Consider the following 14,084-nt stretch of genomic DNA (forward strand, 5'->3'; position numbering starts at 1 on the left):
TTTTATCTCGCTCTAGTTTATTTTCTTATGTTTTGTTGTTATCACTTAGAAGCCTGTTCTTTTCTAATGAGAGAAAAAGGGAGTGAGTCCAGATGGGAAGGGATATGGGGAGGAACTGGGAGGAGTAGAGCGAGGAGAAATGCATAAGAGAAACAGCTATTTTCAATGGGGTGGGGCGGTGACAGAAACACAAATGCTCACGTAGCTTTATTTAAGCCATGCACACGTTTGTAAGCAGGAGCTAACCAGTCAGCTCTGTGTACTCGTGGGCTCCATAGCTAAGAATTCAACTGACTTTGCATTAAAAATGGTGAAGAAGGAAAAACTGCGTTTATACTGAACACGTGCAAAACCTTTTCCTTGCGATTATTCCCTAGCCAACAGAGGACAACACATGCTTAATTAACATTTACGTTATTCTTGGTATTTTAAGTAGTTTAGAGAGGAGAGACAGTATACTAGAGGCTGGGAAGAGGTTAAATGCAAATAGTACCCTATTTCATTTAAGGGACCTGAGAATCACCGATTTTGTTATCTGTAGGGTGTCCTAGATACAGTCTCCTGAAGATACCGTAGCAGACTCACAGTTTAATTTTACTGGAAGTCCTACCTCCTCGTTTAGGCCCCTGGCTGCCCAGTAGGAAACTCAAAGCAGATAAAAGTCTGGGCGCCGTTCTTATTCCCTTCTGTGGCCCTGACTGTGGGTTACGCTCTTGTCCAAGCCTGCAGCCACCTTAGTCATTTCAGGAGTTTATCCACAGCTAGCTGGCAATCCTCCTTTAAGACTAAAGACGCAATGCCACGAGAAACAGGACATTGTTAAGACGCTCAGGGACAAGATAATCAAAAGATTGCCCGATGCCAACTTTTACAGCGTCATGTTCCAGGCCCCTGCCGTGGTGCCTGGACTCTCCAGTCATCACCACAAGTCCGAGGGAACGGAATCCACCTTCCCTCTCAGACTTCCTCGGACTCTAGGGACAGTACACACTATCTGTAAGCACAGTGTGACAACATTTCAAGCTCTTCCTAGACAGCATCCACTTTACTGGTAAGAGTCTCCAAGCACATAAGAAAATGGTAACTGGATCCCAGGCTGACCACAAGCATATTTCTCTCCCGTCTCCCAGTCCCTCTCTAGATAGGCCTGATGCTCTTGGATTGCAGGGCAGCACAACTTTTTCCCAGTATGAGTATCCTGAACAATCTCCTGCCTTCTGTCCCATGGTCCTTTTACCTCTTGGTCAACTGGAGTGAGGGACCCTCAGAGTCAGACCTCTTGTCTACATTCTGGTGCCAGCAGCAAGGGATGGCATGCCTATATGCTATGTATGTGTATGTATTTAAAAATTTTAACCTGAAGTTCAATATCATGTAAACCTCATATACACATGGGAGATGCCCATGGAACAAGTTTCTCTCCATAATAAAGTTTTGTAACTAAAGAGAGAAAGAGCCAGGCATGGTGGCACACACCTTTAATCCCAGCACTTGGAAGGCAGGCAGATTTCTAAGTTCAAGGCCAGCCTGGTCTACAGAGTGAGTTCCAGGACAGCCAGGGCTACACAGAGAAACTCTATCTCAAACAAAACAAAACAAAACAAAACAAAACAAAACAAAACAAAACAAAACAAAACAAAACAAAACCCCAAACCAAACCAAACCAAACCAAAAAAACAAAAACAAGAGAGAAAGACAATATAAGTTATATAAAGGTAGTTTATGATATAATTAAAGAAAACCACAGATAAAGGTTTTCTTGTTTTGTTTTTGTTTTGTTTTGTTTTGTTTTTCCAGACAGGGTTTCTCTGTGTAGCCCTGGCTGTCCTGGAACTCACTTTATAGACCAGGCTGTCCTTGAACTCAGAAATTCGCCTGCCTCTGCCTCCCGAGTGCTGGGATTAAAGGTGTGCACCACCACGCCCGGCTCAGATATAAGTTTTTAAGATGTCGAAATAACCAGATGGTGAGGAGAAGGATGCTGCAAAGGAAGGAAAGAGATGGGGAGCGAGCTGCCAGTGAAGCCTCTAAGCTGATGAACAGCTCAGCTCACACTCTACACCAAAGACACTGCACCGTCTCAGAAAACCTTAGCGTAAACGCAGTATCTTAGGGAGGAAAAAACCTTCAGTCTCGTCAGTTTCTGAAGTCAATTTTAAAGTAATTTACTTATGAAAAATGAATTGAGAGAGAAATGAATTTGTATGCAGGCTCTAGTACAGTTAGTTCCATCAGCTCAGAACGGCTGAGAAGACGGAAACAGTAAAACCTTACTCTGCCAGTTCTTTTTCTAACGCACTGCTTCTCTTCTGTTCTTGATCCACAGTACATTCCAGAGACTCCTTCAACTCGGTAAGTTTCTGCAGTTTTTCCTTATCCTCTTCAGACTTTGAAAAGAATTTTAAAAAAAAAGAAAAGAAAGAAAAGACTTTTTGTTTTTACTTGATTAAAAAATTATTTCTCTTGTGTGTCTACTGGGGGTATTTTGCATGTGTACCTGTGCATGTGTCTCTGTGTGTGTGCACACATGTGTGTGTGTACGTGAGTGTGCATGTGTGAGTCTGTGTGTCTCTGTGTGTATGTGCACATGTGAATCTGTGTGAATCTGTGTGTGCACGTGAGCATGTGGATGTGTGTGTGCATGTGCGTGTGTGCACGTGAGTCAGAGGACCGCTCTCAGGAGTCAGTGCTCTCCTTTCAGCACACAGATTCCCGGAATCAAGTTTAGGTCAGGCTTCGTGGCAAGAGCTTTTATCTGCCTGACCCATCGTGCCGGCACTTGGGCTTTGTCAGTTAGATTTGGTTTTGCTTCACTTTGCTTTAAGTTTTTCACAGCTTGGCTTGGAGCTGACTATCCAGCCCAAGCTGGCTCTAACTTTTGGCCATTCTCTGCCTTCAGTCTCCCAAATGCTGGGATTACAACTATAAACCTTGGCTCCTTATTAATAAACTCTTCATTCACAGAGAAGACTTCAACATAGCGCATATTCTGAATTCTTATCATTTTCTCAGAATGCTACAGAAATGTCATCACTTTGGAATAAGCTTAACAAGTTTGAAGCCCTGCTATAAAATGCTCAGGGGCAGTGAGGTGGCCCAGTAGGTGAACATGCTTGCTGCCAATCCTGACCAATTGAGTCTGATCCCTGGAATCCATGATGGAAGGAGACAGCCTAAGTTGTCTTCTGAGCGCCACACCCAGGGCATGGCATGTGCATATCTCTCCTTCCATCAAAGGAAACATATAAAGGAAACGGGAGCTGGGCAGAGTGCCTTTTATTTCAGCACTTGCAAGGCAGAGGTAGATGTAGATGGATCTCTGTGAGTTCGAGGCCAGCCTGGTCTACATGTTGAGTTCCAGGACAACCAGAGCTATGTAGTAAAACCCTGTCTCAAAAAACCAAAACAACACGAGACACAAACCATAAACTTAAATTTGTATTCTCAATACATTCCTCCGCCAGCCTCATAGATTCATCAACAGATTATCGTGTTAGGAAAAGTATGTTCCTCATACAGAGCACAGTGACTCTGGTGGCTCAGGTCAGCGGTGAGAACAGCTCTGTGGGTGGGTGTCCAATGCGTCTATCTTGTAAACTTTTCTAGTGTCAGCTGTTTTTTTTTTTTTTTTTTTTTTTTTTAAATTCAAAGTGGAAAACATAGTTCCCTAGGGAAAAATGCTTATATCATGATCTGGTATCTATTCTGGATAAATAAAAAGGGTAAGCAATTCATTTTCAAAATCTCAGTGGAAGGCTTTGATTACTAGAAAGTTTCAGGCGTCTGGATCAAATAACTTTCATTAGAAGCTTTACTGTAAAGCTCTAGTGGGGCGATGCTGTCCGATGTCCTTAGCAACATTACATCTCTTCACCGAGAGACAGCTAATCCACAAGCCTACCAGTGCACAGATCATAAACAGGATGAGGTATGTACACAGCAGCACACTATCACAGTACTTTATTCAAACGTTTGGGCTGAACTTATTAACTTATGAACTCAGCCAACTTCTCTGCAGAGAGGACTTGTACTGTGAGGAGCAAGCAGTGTGAACAGAAAACAACACCAAGACTTTGTATACTGCCCACTGTGTGCATTCCCACAGCACCACTGCAGAGGACTGCCCACTGTGTGCGTTCTCATAGCACCTCTGCAGAACACTGCCCACTGTGTGCGTTCTCATAGCACCTCTGCAGAACACTGCCCACTGTGTGCGTTCCCATAGCACCTCTGCAGAACACTGCCCACTGTGTGCGTTCGTTCCCACAGCACCACTGCTGAGGACTGAGGTCCACCTGTAGTACTACTGCAGAGGACTGTCTGCTGTGCTCTCTCAGAGCAGAGACCCTCCCTCTCAGCAGGGAAGACTCCAGGAAGAGGACCACTTACCAAATTCACCCTTGACAGGTTTTCCTGAAGTTGATCAATTTCCTCTGATTGCTTTTTAATTGTAATTTCGAACTTGGATTTTTCAAGTTCAAGCCTAAAATTATATTTTAAAATAATTATATTTATAAAGTAATTTTTAAAATATCACAAAATTTGAAAATCAACAGTTACTTAATAAATTCTTAAATTCTTAAAAGTCTGAAATGTAGATGATTTGATAACTATTATTTCTCTAGCTATGTTTTGTGGGTTAGGAATTGAGCCCACATCTGCATGCAAAGGTCGAACCCCTAACTGCATCCTGTTTTAAAGGTATGCACTTCTGAAACTTAGAGGTGAAGCGGTGTCCTGGCTTCAGAGGTACTGCTACCATAACTGGCACAGTAGCCACAATATATTGCTTATTTGCTTCCTAAACACTGGAGTCACACTGTGTAAACTGTACTTTTGTAGGTGGTCTTCCATCTTCTCAGCATGGTGTACAGCCTCTCTGTGTTGATCCCGCGCCTCCTGCAACTGGAATAAAGAATAAAACAAACCTTTACTAATGAGCTATTCTAAATCTGCACGCTTTGTTCTGTGCTACGACTTTCTAGGAACACAGGGATACCTGTGATCTGTGCTGTTCATGTGCATCTCTGAAGGGAAGGCAGTTTTAACTGAGTTGTTGCAAAAGGGGTCTTATGCTCTCAAAAGCTAAAATATTACTCAGCCCTTTACAGAAGTTTACTGATATCTGCTGTGACTGACAGTCCCATTTGTAAATCATTGTCTACTAGTACTTGGCTAGCTCAGTCAGCAGAGCAGGGAAGTCTTAACTATAACTAACCAGATATGCAAACCAGCTACACTGGTGGAACCAAGAAAAGAGAATTTCTCCTCTCTCTCTCTCTCTCTCTCTCTCTCTCTCTCTCTCTCTCTCTCTCTCTCTCTCTCTCTCTCTCTCTCGGGTGTGATTTTAAAATTTCTTATGCATATGTGTTATCTACCTATATATCTATAAATTGTCATAGCTCTGCCAGTTATGATGAACATAATATTTTAATGACAACTGATCATAGATCTACCAGCTATGATGAATATAACATTTTAATGATAGTTGGTTGCCTTATGAAATAGCTTCAGTGGAGGTATATCCACAAGGAAGCCAGAATGACTGGGTCCAAATCCCATCTCCTCCAGTTGCTAGATAGATTCTAAGCAAATAAACTTTGTGTATCTTAGTGTCTTCATCTGTGAAAGGGACATGCTCCTACCCATGCCAATAGACTACTGAGATGATTAATTAGAATATAAAATATTTGAAGCATCCAGTGAGTGAGATGTTAGGTAGGTGCTATGACAACCATAGACAAGATCCGTTATGCAAACTGTATTGGCTTATCTCACTGAGTATGGCAGGAAACGGGAAGACTGGAGCCCATACTATATCCCTAGGACCCCCTGCAGCTCCCGGAAATCTCTCTGGCCACCAGTTGCTTTGTCCACTGGCTCAGTTTTTAGCTTCTTTTTTCTCCACACCACTCAGCTGGTGAGGATCACACAGTGCAGTAAACTGTGTTTCCTGGTGTCAGCAGTGAATGCAAGACAACCAGAGGCTGGACTGAGGTCCTTAAAGCAATACACTCCCAAAAGTGTGTTGGGTTGCTTTAGCCAGGCCCCTAATGGCCCATGAAGGTTTTGCGTAGGAAGATCAGAAAAGCTGCAGACAGAGCCTCACAGCTGGCACCTCCTACAGACTTATAGATCCCAACTCTGGACACAGAATGAAAGGCGGCAAATGCAGTGACTTTTTTTCTCATGGCGGAAAAAAAAATGTTTGGCAGAGCATTTCTCCTCTGTCACATTATGTGCTTGCTGTCTCCACATGCAAGTCCTTACGGTACTTTAGAGTAAGAGCCTTATTCCAGGGAGGCATAAAATTCAGTTGGTGAAGTACTTGCTGTATACATGAAGCCCTGGGTTTGAGCCTCAGCAAGGCATAAACCAGGCATGATGGGACTTGTCTATAACTGTAGCATCTGGGAGACAGAGGCAGGAGGGTTAGAAGTTCAAAGCCATCCTCAGCTATATTACAGTTTGAAGCGATCCTAGGATACATGTCTCAAAAAAAAAAGTTTAATCAACTTAAGGTCTCAAAAGAAGTAGTGGTATGAAGTACCTAATTCTATTCTAATGACTATTAAGCAAAAACATTTTCAACTTATTCAAGGGTAAGATTTCTTCTCATACAAATAACACCCAAAGAAGCAAAAACCATTTAAGAGTAATGGAAAAATCAGGATGTTAAGAGTGACGTATATTTAGGGAATGCTTCATGAAAATGTTAACTGTGAGTCAGTTCTGGATAAACGAGGTAAAAATGAATAAAAACCAAGAAGACTAAAAACATGGCATGAGCAAAGCCATGCAGGTAGCACTCGGGGCCTAGGTAACTGAGGCGGTAAACCCCACGGAAGACAGCGAAGTGCCCTGCAAATGACAGTGCACAGGCAGCGTTAACAGCCACGGAGTAAGCAGCCTAACATCCGCCACCTGACGAAGGGAGAAGAGCAACAGCCTGGTGCAGCAACAGGAAGCTAAAGGGAGATACCGAGGCCTGACAGCAATGTGCTGAGAACAGAGCCGTTCAAAAGGAGTAAATATTGTATGATACAAAATGCTCAGAAACAAGAAATTATATACAGACGTAAAGAGGATTAGTAGGTCTGGGAAAGGCAAAGGGACAAGGGTGACAACTGAGAGGCGCAGGGTTTATTCACTACACCGAAAGGTGCTGACGCCTATGTATCTGTAAATACAACGCGACGAGGATTTTTTACTTCAATGTGAGCTGTGCATTCTATGTTAATGGTAACTCAATACTGTTGCTGCACTTTGCGAGCCACGCATACTGGGACCTGCTTATAAGCCCAGCACTTGAGAGGAGGAGGCAGGAGGATGGCTGCAAGCTGCAGGACAGCCTGCTTCATGCTGTTACTTCTAGACCAGTTTGGAGCTACAGAGATTCTAAACCAAACACACAAAACAGATGGTAGACTCCAGACACTGCTTTCATTTTGTTTTAGATATGAATACTATATATGATCTGAATATTTCCATACGATTTTATTTCTAAATCAAAGTAATGCCTAGCTTTGGAGACAGGTTTTAAATTATCCTAAAACATTTGCTTTTGATTTATTTCTGGCCCAAGGGATTGAGCATAAGGACTCAATTTTCGAGGCGAGTCCTGCACCTGAACACACTCCTCAGTCTCTTTCTCTTTTGTTTTGTTTTCAGGCCAGCCTCAAACTCAGTCCTCCAAATAGCTGACATTACAGGTGTGCTACCACACCTGGCTAACATCTGCATTTTTGAACAACATATATGGCCGTTCTGTATCGTTCAAGTTATCTTGAAGTTCATTAAATAAGTTTCAAAGATACTGTACCCACTCATAAAAGTGGGGGTAAAAAGTAGGCAGATTTTCTGGAACTTTCCATAAACAGAATCTGAGTTTAACCTACTTTATCTCAATTGGAATAGAAAAATCTCTGAGGAACGATATATAGCTCTCAATTTGCACAAGGATAAATATATTAAAGAAAGACGAAATTATAAGAAAAAGATGGGGCCGGTGAGATGGCTGTGGAGGTGGAAGGTGTCTGTGGCTAATGATGACATAAGCCAGACCTTTCAGACCTCTAGATCATGTGATGGCAGATGAGGACAGACCCCACAAGCTGTCCTCTGCCCTCCACTGGAACGAGGAGGCATGCTTAAGCCTGTTCCCTCACAAGAAGCAAATGCATTCTTTAAAATCAAAGGAAAAAAATGGTAAAATCAAAGTGGAATTTAAGAAATAAGTTCATCATAAAGGTAATGGTGGATTACATGAAAATCCAGAGGAAGGCTGTCTGCTGACACCATCCCGAGCAGCTGGCATACCAAATTCATACATACCTGACTTCTGAGCTGACCTAATTTCTTCTTTAAGTCTCGCGCCTCTTCTTCTAAATTGCTGCGGTAGCGGGAGGAGACTTCCAGCGAAGCCTCTGACATCGACTGCTTTTTTAGGGTATCAGCCAATTCTTGCTGGAGTTGCCTCACAACTACCTGGTAAGACATTTGTTACTAATTTTATAAAACATATTACAACATCTACTCATACTATTTCTTTCTTCCACACGCTCTGAGGAATATCACTGCACACAATAGTGTGTGTCAGTGGGGCTGGCAGGGACGGATGCTACCTTGAGAAACTTTTTTACGTATTTTATTTTTAATTTACTCATATTTAAAAATTCCATTTTCTAACTGATATGAAAAAACATAAGATTGTACATAGTATACATACTGTCTTGATACATGTATACACTGCCTAGTGCTTAAATCAAGTTAGACACAGTTATGGCTTCAAACACTGATTGGTGAAGTCATTTCTTCTAGTTGAAATACAGGGTATGTTATTGTTCAGTAGCTCCACGCTTCCTGTTCTTCACTGTAACTGACCCACTGACCCACATCTCCCGTCACACCTCCCTCCTCATCTCACCCCCAGCTCCAAGAACCACTATTGTACTTTGGGGCTTTTAAGAAATTAGTTTATTAAGATCCTTCATTTTAAGGGAGATCATGAGGTCCTTGTGTTTCTGTGCTTGGTCTTCAGTTACCGTCCTTTGGTCAAGCACCAAAGGATTCTGCCCAGCTTTGGGCAGAGCCACTAGATTTTTTTTTTTAGCTAGACTTAATGCTTAGTATTAACAAACCATATTTTGAATTTCCCTTTGGGATGTTTTTAAAATGTTTATCTTTCTTGGGATTGGAGAGATGGCTCAGTGGTTAAGAGCAATGACTGCTTTTTCAGAGAACCTGGTTCGATTCCTAGCACCCACAGTGCGGTTCATGACCTCCCATTCCAAGGGACCTGATGCCGTCACCTGGCCTCTGCAATCATTCTGCATGCACGCAGTGCACAGACGTACAGGCAGGCGCACACCCATACCCGTGAGATGGGAAGGAACGGAAGGTTAAATTATACTTCTCTTTGTTGATACTCACCTCTCTTTCGGCTTTCTCGTTCTCGTACTGACACAGTCTTTCTCTTAGATGGCTGCACTCACTGACTAACTCCTGGTTTCTGTCTTCTAGCCTCAGGCTGTGCCGCTGACTCTCAGCTTGGAACCTGGTTAGCACATCCTGGAACTGGTCTTGGATGTTGACTATGGTCTTGTCTTTGCTCTCGGCCTTGTTGGCAGCGTCGTCCAGCTGCTGCCGGAGCAGCGTGTTCTCACTCTGCAGCTGGGCCAGCCTCTCCTCTATGGACTCCTGCTTCCCCATGAACTTGCTCACTTTGCCTTGTTCGTCCTGAAACATGTGCTCCACCTCCTTCATCTGGCACTGGGTCTGGCTCAGGTCTCTCTGCGCATGCTTTAACGCCAGCGTCTTCTCTCGAAGCTCATCTTTCGTGTGATGAAACTCAATTTCTAGGCTATTCAACTTCCTTTCAGTTTTAGAAAGCTGTTGGGAGAGAACCTCATTGTTATCTCGGAGGTTAGACATATCGAAATTCATCTTGTCTTTCACACGAAACCACTCATCTCTCGCTCTCTGGAAAGCAATTTCTAGGTCTCTTTTTGCTGTCTGAATTTCAGCGTGATCATGCAGAGCAGAAGCCAGCCTAGATCGGAACGACTCAACGTCTGTTTCCAGTCTCTCCTTATTTTGTTTTTCGTTGTCCAGCTTAGAACTCAGCATTGTGTTCTCAGCTTTAAGACTATTAAGCTGTCCAGTATACTGGAATATGGTTTTTGTAAATGTTTCTTCATTCAGCTTGACCATCCTTTGAAGGTTGTCATTCTTCTCATTTGCAATCTTAATATCCTCAAGATACCTCTTTTCCTTCTCCTGGTTATGGCTTTTTATTGTGTCCATTTCCAGTCGTAACACAGCAACTTCATCCTGCAGCCTCTGGTTTTTATGCAATAGATCTTTTTCTTTTTCATGACTAACAGAAACCTAAGAAAGGAAAGAGACATTTAGCCAGCAGTATATGAAATGTCAAAATCTCATATAGAATTCAAGAACAGCATGTAGTTCTTCGAACTCAGCACTGAGACACATATAACCACTAGAAAAATAAACTAATTTCTGAGCTTATAGTAGTATAATTCCTAAAAGTTCATAAATGTAATAGAGGACAATGACTTTATGAAATTAAGAGAGAAATACTTCGTAAGAAACTTAGCACTAGAAAAGCCGTTCTCTGAATTACAACAGGCTTCAGGTCCCATTAACCCCTACACACATGCACACATGTGCCCACAAACAAATATGAACACACAATCAGGTTTACACTGATAACAATCAGTCTATAATAAGACCCTTAGTTCTTTCATTTACACAGAAGAAATTTCCCAAAGCTTTTAGTTCTTTTTATCCAGAAAGACTTTTCTAACACTATTTTTAGTCACTAAAATCACATTTATTGATAAATGCTAAAAATAAGCACTAAACAAGAAAGTATGTCTGCACATGTGAGTGAATTATTGTCACTACCACTGCGAAAAGGAAAGATTCAAAATATAACAAGCTGGGCTGGAGGGATGGCTCAGTGGTTAAGTACATTGACTGCTCTTCCAGAGGTCCTGAGTTCAATTTCCAGCAACCACATGGTGGCTCACAACTATCAGTAATGGGATCCAATGCTCTCTTCTGGTGTGTCTGAAGAGAGCAACAATGTACCCACATACATAAAACAAACAAACAAACAAACAAACAAACAAACAAATGTTTAAAAAAAAAAAAGACAGGAGACGATTGTTCTCTCCTTTAAAAAAAAAATAATTACAAGCTGCAGAATTCCCCAGTCCCCTGAAGCTGTGGCTACTGCTCCCTCACAAAGCACTTATTTCTTTACGTTACTTCAGACAGCAGGAAACCTCCTGAAACAGGTTTATTATGTATGCACACATATGGTTCAGAAATCCTCTATGTGTTCTGTGGTCTATAAGGCTGGTTCTGAAAATATGTAAATACATAAATCTTTTGAAAGCTACAGAAAATACCTCAGAAGTCATTTTCTTCTGCGTCATTTCTATCTCCTTTTGCTTGCAGAGGTGACTTGCAAGAATCCCATCTTGTAACATTCTGGCATTCTGTTCTCGGGAGAGCTGCCTCTGAGTCTCATTTCGTTCCTCTAAGACCTAGAGATACAGTGATGAAGTTTTCAGTGTCAGGCCTCTGTGCCTGCTGTGGACACGGTATCTAAAAGCTTACTTAGGGCTAGAACAACAAAAACAAACTGGAGACAGCCAATGAAAACATGAGGAGCCCACACAAAGCACTCAAGTTTGTACTGCCTATTATAGTTTAATTGCTTAAAAAGCAAATCCACTTCCTACAGGTGGAAAGTATATTGTAAACTAGAGTTTATTACAAACATTTAACTAGGTTTAACAGTTTCAAAGTCAGCTTTTGTTTGTAAGAGTGCTAAACTAACTTTATTTTCCAGATTAAACTCGCCTTCCGTTACTTCACTTTGAGACATATGTAAACCCGTCTGTTTCCGAGAGTCACAATGAATAACTTCAGCTCTCTAGGTAAGATTTACTCTCAGCACTAGGAGCCACTGGCCCACAATGGGCTGTATACACCCCGGCAGCCCCACCCAATCACGCCAACTAGTGATGAAGCTCATGACGTTTGCATAATAAGGAAAACGACATATCTCAAGTGGCTCATGGAGATATACGTATGTGTATGTATGTGTGTGAATACACTTATATAATTAAAGTAACATTAAGATAACAACAAATGAAGGTAAGAGAGACACTTTTACCAGGGATTGGCATACCTGGTTGAGATGGCTTTTCACCGTCTTCAGCTCCATCTCCAGGGTTCTGAGAGAGGCTTCAAGCTGCTGCCTGGCTTCCACCTCACTCTGACACTGCTCGCCTTTCCTTCTAAGCTGCTCCGAGGTTTTCTCAGAAAGCTGGTCTGCACTCCTCCTCTTCTCTTCCTCTTGTTTCAGTGCAAATCTGAAATTAAATGTGCTCACCTTAAAATTAACTTGTTTATAGAAACAGAGATCACGTTGTGACCTGGACCTCAACACGTTGTGACCTGTGACCTTTATAAGGACTACCCTAATAAAACTTCTCTGCTGTTAATCTCTTCTAAAGCCCATATGCTCTTGATGATAATAAGGATGAATAAAAGCTTTAATTAGCAAGTTTCTAGAAGTCTGGTAAGTGTTATTAAAAAGGAATTCTGAACTCATTCAGTAAAGTTACAAGTTGAGAATTATCTTTTGAAGGGAGAGATTTCTCAGTGGTTAGAGCACTGGCTGCTCTTCTTCTAGGACTCCAGCCCAGTTCAGAGCATCCACATGGCAGTTCACAACCATCTATAGCAACAGTTCTAAAGGACCCGATGACCCTCTCTGGCCTCCGCAGGCACTGCACTACACAGATATACATGTGGACAAAACTTCCAAACTCATGGAGTAAATTTTTTAAAAAAGGAAATGATATCTTTACACAATTGTATTTACTTCTCAATCAAAACAGGCAATTTAAACTTAATTGTTTAAAAGGTATTAGTTATAAGGATTAGACTGGGGAACTGGAGAGATGGCTCAGTGGTCAAGAGTTCTTGTTGACTGTTCTCCCAGAGGTCCTGAGTTCAAATCCCAGCAACCATGTGGTAGCTCATAACCATCTGTAATGAGATCTGATGCCCTCTTCTAATGTGTCTGAAGACAGTTATAGTGTACTTATAATAAATAAATAACTCTTTAAAAAATAGAAAATAAAGATTACACTGTGTATCAGAAGTAAAATTTTTATCTTTATGAAATATTTCAGGCCTCCCTAAAGCATTACATCTTAAGACAGCACCCTCTAATTCCATAAAACACACACACCAAAGCTTTAGCCGAGTTAAACAAGACTATCCAAATTAATAAAATTAAAAACAAAAATGGATATTTTTTTTTCTATCCGTAGGGTAATAAGGATATACTTTCAAAATCTTTATTCCATAAGCTGGAAAATCTGAGAGAAACTGATGAATATGTGACATACCAACATTAAGTCATAAAGAGATTTAAAAATGTAACAGATCCCCCACAAGCAATGAGACCAAAACAAGAATAAGACCTAGGTCCAGATGAATCCTCCGCAGAACCCTGTCACAGCTTTAGAGAACTAAAATCAATTCTATAACAAAGAAAAGGAAGATAAATTAAGTAAGTTCTTTTAAAAGGAGATTCTCTTTATGAAGGAGGCACTGCACTGATAGTAAATCCGATAAAGAAACACCAACGAAGGAAACGTATCCATCAGTCTACCTGACGAACACAGATGCAAAAATTCCCATTAAGATATGCCAATCAAATTAAAAACACATCAAAAAATTATCCACCATGATTAAGTTGGCTTCATCCCAGAGATCTAAGGATAGTTCAACCTATGTAAATCAGGCAATGTAGCCTACCGCATGATCATCTCACTATCTGCAGAACAGGCTGCTGAAAAGGCTCTAACAGGCTTTCAGAGCTGCGCTATCATGGCTGGGGACATGCGTCAGAGGCTAAAGGCACCTGATCAAGCCAGACTACTTCAGCTGGATCTCTGGGACCCACATGGCGGAAGGAGATCAACACTCCCATTAGCACCCGACTTCCACACACTTGCCAAGGTGTATACGCT

The 14,084-nt window shown here is 41.6% G+C and overlaps 1 protein-coding gene across 7 annotated transcripts in view; it reads right to left on the reverse strand.

Annotated features, from left to right (window-relative positions):
* The window catches only part of Ankrd26 (ankyrin repeat domain 26), a 60,981-nt gene that overhangs the window by 12,207 nt on the left and 34,690 nt on the right, over window positions 1–14,084 (reverse strand). For 6 of the 7 annotated variants that reach the window (XR_001785122.2, NM_001081112.2, XM_006506023.3 and 3 more), the window contains 7 exons: window positions 12,227–12,410; window positions 11,439–11,576; window positions 9,433–10,389; window positions 8,335–8,487; window positions 4,835–4,905; window positions 4,390–4,483; window positions 2,275–2,387 (listed from right to left, as the gene is read on the reverse strand). Coding sequence is in view for 6 of the 7 variants with exons in the window: in NM_001081112.2 (NP_001074581.1) it covers window positions 2,275–2,387; window positions 4,390–4,483; window positions 4,835–4,905; window positions 8,335–8,487; window positions 9,433–10,389; window positions 11,439–11,576; window positions 12,227–12,410 (1,710 nt within the window). In the remaining variant the exon portion in view is untranslated. The remainder of the gene's footprint in view (window positions 1–2,274; window positions 2,388–4,389; window positions 4,484–4,834; window positions 4,906–8,334; window positions 8,488–9,432; window positions 10,390–11,438; window positions 11,577–12,226; window positions 12,411–14,084) is intronic. The other variant, XM_006506024.3, reaches the window with a different exon arrangement.

The sequence above is a fragment of the Mus musculus genome, chromosome 6 (genome assembly GCF_000001635.26).
Source record: "Mus musculus strain C57BL/6J chromosome 6, GRCm38.p6 C57BL/6J".
Taxonomy (NCBI): Eukaryota; Metazoa; Chordata; class Mammalia; order Rodentia; family Muridae; genus Mus; species Mus musculus.